The 6,000-nt window shown below is 40.7% G+C and overlaps 1 protein-coding gene across 1 annotated transcript in view; it reads right to left on the bottom strand.

The window, feature by feature from the left end:
- Window positions 1–363: 363 nt before the first annotated feature.
- The window catches only part of GAD2 (glutamate decarboxylase 2), a 117,826-nt gene continuing 112,189 nt past the window's right edge, over window positions 364–6,000 (bottom strand). The window contains exons 14-16 of the mRNA XM_069729593.1: window positions 4,424–4,531; window positions 2,800–2,889; window positions 364–1,264 (exon numbers count right to left, since the gene is read on the bottom strand). Of these exons, the coding sequence (XP_069585694.1) occupies window positions 1,091–1,264; window positions 2,800–2,889; window positions 4,424–4,531 (372 nt within the window). The 3' untranslated portion in view covers window positions 364–1,090. The remainder of the gene's footprint in view (window positions 1,265–2,799; window positions 2,890–4,423; window positions 4,532–6,000) is intronic.

Raw genomic sequence — 6,000 nt, 5'->3', positions numbered from 1 at the left:
ACAGAGAGGCAAAGTGCATAGAGGCATAAAAGATAGTTGAAATTTCAGGCTGTTGCAAAAAAAGTAATTAAACAATGTAAAAAAAAATACCCAGAGACTATATGTAAAAACTCCTTTATGAAAGAGAGCCTACTTTTTGTTTTAAAACAGCACTACCGTTTCTGGGTTCTGTCTGGTTCTACAGTTTATCTCTGTTCTTTTAAAATAAAAAAAAACAGCAGACCCTTTTTTCCAGCCTGTTTTAGAGCAAAATTACATTCACTATTGTTCTACTTTCATCTATCTTCTATTTTTAGTCTGTGCATTCTCCGAGTACTGATATGACTTGCTCACGATTATTCATTTTGCTTTTGCCTTTTTTTTAATAAAATTGCCCAAATCTTAAGTTGTGGACTTTTCCAGTGGTTTCACGTGCACCGGATTCCTTACCACAAACTATCTAATAACATTGGAACATATAGATTCTTCCTACATAATCTGAATATTGAATTATTTGTGCTCTTTTCAGTGGGATAACTCACTACTGGGTTGACTTGCGAAATGTGGATTTGCTGGGTCAAGCATGTTAAGCTTTTTCTTAAAGGTCCTAGTTGAAGAACAATACCATACATTAGATTTCAATTGTTTGGAAACCCATACAAAATAAAATATTTATTTTTAGAAAATAGGATATTTTTTTAGCATATATATACTTTTCTGGAAAATTAGATGTCTTTAAATATATCAAATGTAAATTAGAAATTCCATCTTGATACTATGAAAGGCAATGCATTTTCTATACGGTAAATCTTTGCCTTAGGGCGCATAGTATGTCATTGATTCTTTTTTTGTTACAGTTGGCACATTCACATAAGGAACCAATAATTTTCTTAGCGCATGAAGGGGTACACATGATACCGTTTTCCTAGACATCAGAATTGCAATATATGGCTATCTAAAAGCTAGACGGGATACGGAGTAAATGCTTTTCAAATACGACTAGACTCAAGTTTTACGGCACAATATTGAATTACGTTGATAACGCACCACAAATACATTCACACAGCTCTGACCACTCCGTAGTGTTCCTCCACCTGCCCTAAGGATCACTCTATAAATCTTGTCCAAGGCGTTCAATTTCATCAATCAGAAAATCAATGTCTTGATGAGCTGCGGCGGGGTTAGAGATCACCATGCGGAAGAAGTTTACTTTGTCTCCATGAGGTTGGTAACTGACCATGGTGGTTCCATATTCCATCATGCGTGCTTTTATAACCGGTGCTACCTGAAGGGAAATAGAAAAAAAAAATTGTTGGACCAACCATAGGAGAGGGTCCTTAAGGTACCCACCTTCCAGGTATACAAAACATGTGCTTGTCTGAAGATTGATCATAAAATTTGCTATCATCGTACCCATAGGAAATATTATCAATATGATCCAACAGATTATTTGGGAATCAGCCCATAGGAAAGAGTAGCAAATAATTTGCCACTTGTGAATGAGTGTCCGATATGGTTGTTTGGTTGTCACTGGACCTTTAGTATCCATTATTATGGATAATCATTTGGCCACATCAAGAGATGAATTTGCCCGATAACTGGGTAATGGTCTGGTAAAGGGAATAATTCAAGCATCTGCAACAGAACATTTTAAAAAAATAAACATACGGTATTTATTTGGTCACACTACAATTTCAAAGACAGAAAGAACAAAAGAAGCACTTGGCCTACGCATTTCAAGCCCATGCGTGGCCCTTAGCCATGGGCTTGAAATGGGAAGGCCAAGTGTTTCTTTTGATTTTTTTGTCTTTGAAATTTTAGAGTGACCAAATAAATATATATTCTTTTATTCCAATTGCAAATGCTGGGATTATCTATTTTACATTATTCATGGCCTGGGAACAGGCCCACACAATTGTCTGTGCACAGCACCTAACAAGGTGCAATTGTTGCCATGAAGTGGTGAACACATGAGCATGGTAAGCATAGTGTTTTTCTATTTTGTAAGGGCCTGGTACCATGTTGGGTGGCTTGTTTGGATCTCCATCCACTCCTTGGTGGTTCTGCACCAGGGGGAAAACAGTTTTATTCTTTACTGGAGACAGAGTCCATGTACTGACTCCTTATGCCAGTTACGTTAATGTCTTCCTCCATATTTGGCTGAGTAAGTCCTCCTGCCACCAATCTGGGGCTAATTTTAATTAGTGATGAATTCGACCTGCCCTTTAATTTTGTAGACTATTGGCCCATGATGGGCATTTGTTTGTCTGATAGGAAAGATTTAGAGTCCCACCAAAGAAAGGTCTCCTTGTTATTGCTGGTGGACACACATGAATTGATCAATTTGTGGACTAATTATCTATTTTCACAATTTAATAAGTATAGTCTATATAGCAGTAATGCAGATAACGTTTGATAAATTCAATGTTTGAATAAATCTTATATGCAAATTGTTTCTTCAAAGAGGAAAATGACTTGAACTCTAGTGCCACCTATTTAGCAACCCTAAAAGTCAATATCCACCCTTTAACGAGCCTTGTCACATGACTTAGGATAAAAGCCAAACCAGAATCTCAATTTGCAGACACGTGTTTTGGTGTGTTGCCCTTCCTCAGTGCAAACCATGAGATCTGATTTGGCTGTATAAGAAGCCACTAACTGGGGTCTTGTGCTGGGACACTTTTAACGAGCAATTTTCCAGTAGGTTCTCTTGCTAACTGGCCTCCCTTGCCTCTTGATGTCTATGTGTTTTTGGTGGTGTACCAATGGGGACTGCTTTTGTTTTACAGTGTAAAATCCATTAATTAACATTTACATCACCTTCACAAGTCTTGCCATTCTTTCCTCATTGTCCTCCATGTGTCTTAAACTTGGTGGAACATACCAAAAACAAACATTGGTATGTTGAGGCTAAACAAACAAACAAAAAACTTCATTAAAGACTGTAAAGATGCATTGGTTTACTAAAAGCAAGTGGAGAAATCTGTTATTTTCTATATATTTATTAGGTTATTGAAAAGTTTATGATATGACCGCCACAATCAGAAAATGTATGATACAGCGGTACAGTAGGTAAAAGGACGAAATAATACAAGGATGACGTTGGTGGATCGGTTATAATGTTTTGAAATAGCAGATATAGATTTATTTTGTCTACTAGTAGAGTCCTTCTAAAGGTACTGTTACACTAAACGACTTACCAACAATCACGACCAGCGATACGACCTGGCCATGATCGTTGGTAAGTCGTTGTGTGGTCTCTGGGGAGTTGTCACACAGACAGCTCTCTCCAGCGACCAACGATCCGGGGAAAGACTTCGGCATCGTTGAAACTGTCTTCAACGATGCCGAAGTCCCTGGGTAACCAGGATAAACATCGGGTTACTAAGTGCAGGGCCGCGCTTAGTAACCAGATGGTTACCATTGTAAAAGTAAAAAAAAAAAAACACTACATACTTACATTCCGCTGTCTGTCATGTCCCCCACCGTCAGCTTCCCTGCACTGTGTCAGCGCCGGCCGGCCGTAAAGCAGAGCACAGCGGTGATGTCACCGCTCTGCTTTACGGCCAGCGTTTACACAGTGCAGGGAAGCTGACACCGGGGGACGTGACAGACAGCGGAATGTAAGTATGTACTGTTTTTTTTTCTTCTTACTTTTACAATGGTAACCAGGGTAAATATCGGGTTACTCAGCGCGGCCCTGCACTTAGTAACCCGATGTTTACCCTGATTACCGGTGAACACATCGCTAGATCGGCGTCACACACGCCGATCTAGCGATGACAGCGGGGTGATCAGCGACCAAAAAAAGGTCCTGATCATTCCCCACGACCAACGATCACCCAGCAGGGGCCTGATCGTTGGTTGCTGTCACACATAATGATATCGTTAGCGGGATCGTTGCTACGTCACAAAAAAGCGTGACATTACAACGATATCCTTAACGATATCATTATGTGTGAAGGTACCTTAAGGGAAGGTGCAGACGAGCGCATTTGCTGTCTGAGTGCGATCCAAGAAAGCATCGGATTGCACTCGGACCGATGTTATTTTATGGGGCCATGCACATGTCTGATTTTTTTCTTGGATGGTACCTGACCAAGGAAGAAAATCATTGCATGCCTGAGTTTGATCTGACATTTAGGTCGCACTTGACCATGCAAGTCAATGTGTCAATGGGAAACCTTGTACTAAACTCGGATAACATCTGAGTGCAGTCAGATTTCCATGGACTAACAGAATGGAGAACATGAAGAAATTTGCAGATCTCCCTCCAGCGGTTGATAGACTAGAGTTTTGCAAATCAATTCCCCCATTTTTACTGTATGTGAAAAATAGATATTTATTATGTAACACTCTCCTACTTGTTAGGAAAACCAATGGTCATAGTATATATGGTATGTTGGTGCATAAAGTAGTATGATAAAAAATATATTAGCTATACCTTTCCTTCTATCACCATTTCATAGCCTTCCCGGTTCTTTATTTTATTATAGAGATATTCTGCCAGTTCTAAGCATTTATCGATCTGAACCTCAAATCCTGTTGTTCCCTGAAAGAGAAATTAAGTGGAATAATTAGAAAAATCGATGTTATTGCTCTTAGAAAGATACAAAACGTGAACATAAAAAAATGTTTTTTTTTCTATTTTTCATAGATTTCTCTGTTTCCTGCCCTTCTATAAATTAATTTTAGGAGCAGTGGCGAAACTTGAGCAGCATGGGCAACAAAGCAAAAGCTCTAATGGGGTCCCCAATTATTGCAAGTCTTTAATAGCTTTGGTCTTTTTATATAGGCCAAAGGGAATTTTGGGGACCCCCTAGGCTCCAGGGCCCGGGTGCGATTGCGGTAACAGCATCAGAGGAACAAGCACATCCATGTATTCGTACAGCCCATTGGTTTCAATGGGTAGAATATAGAGCTCTATTACCCCGGGGGTGGCACTGCAGACCAACTAGACACTTTCCCTGCAAATAGAAGATTATGGCTAATCAATGGGAGTCCCAGAAATGGGACAAAATGTGATTATCTTGGCAACTAGACCATTCATTTTGAAAGCCTGGATATCTTCTTTAATCCCTTAAAGGGAACCTGTCACCCTGTTTTTTCAGATTGAGATATAAATACTGTTAAATAGGGCCTGCGCTGTGCGTTACTATAGTGTATGTAGTGTACCCTGATTCCCCACCTATGCTGAGAAATACATTACCAAAGTCGCCGTTTTTGCCTGTCAATCAGGCTGGTCAGGTCAGGTGGGCGTGGTGACATCGCTCTTTTCTTCCCCAGCTTTCCGTTGGTGGCGTAGTGGTGTGCGCATGTCCAAGTTCCGAATTCCCTGCGCGCAGGTGAAGAAACAGCGCGCGATCTGCGCTGTTATCCCTTTCATCGGTGGGGGCGGCCATCTTCCTGGGGCCGCGCGTGCGCAGATGGAGTGCTCTGCTGCACGGGGCTTCAGGAAAATGGCCGCGGGATGCCGCGCGTGCGCAGAAGAGATCGCGGCGGCCATTTTCCCAAAGCCGAGATGCTGGGGAAGAAAAGAGCGATGTCACCACGCCCACCTGACCTGACCAGCCTGATTGACAGGCGAAAACGGCGACTTTGGTAATGTATTTCTCAGCATAGGTGGGGAATCAGGGTACACTACATACACTATAGTAACGCACAGCGCAGGCCCTATTTAACAGTATTTATATCTGAATCTGAAAAAACGGGGTGACAGGTTCCCTTTAAGGACCAGGCAATTTTTCATTTTTGCGCTTTCGTCTTATTCTCCCCTTATTAAATAACTTTTTAATTTTTCCATCGACATAGCCGTGTGAGGATTTATTTTTTTGCTGGACGAATCGCACTATTTTGAATGGCACTATTCATCATATTATGTGATTTAGTAGAAAGCAGGAAAAAAATTCAAAATAGCAAGAAAAGCACAATTACGTCAGGCAAAAGGGACCGGTTGATATGATTCTCCGGGTCAGTACATTTAGGCTATATGCCCACGTTGTGGATTTTTAGCTTTTTTTA

This window comes from Ranitomeya imitator, chromosome 6 (genome assembly GCF_032444005.1).
Source record: "Ranitomeya imitator isolate aRanImi1 chromosome 6, aRanImi1.pri, whole genome shotgun sequence".
Classification (NCBI taxonomy): domain Eukaryota; kingdom Metazoa; phylum Chordata; class Amphibia; order Anura; family Dendrobatidae; genus Ranitomeya; species Ranitomeya imitator.
The sequence above is the reverse complement of the archived record's forward strand: the minus strand, read 5'-3'. Positions and strand labels throughout refer to the sequence as shown.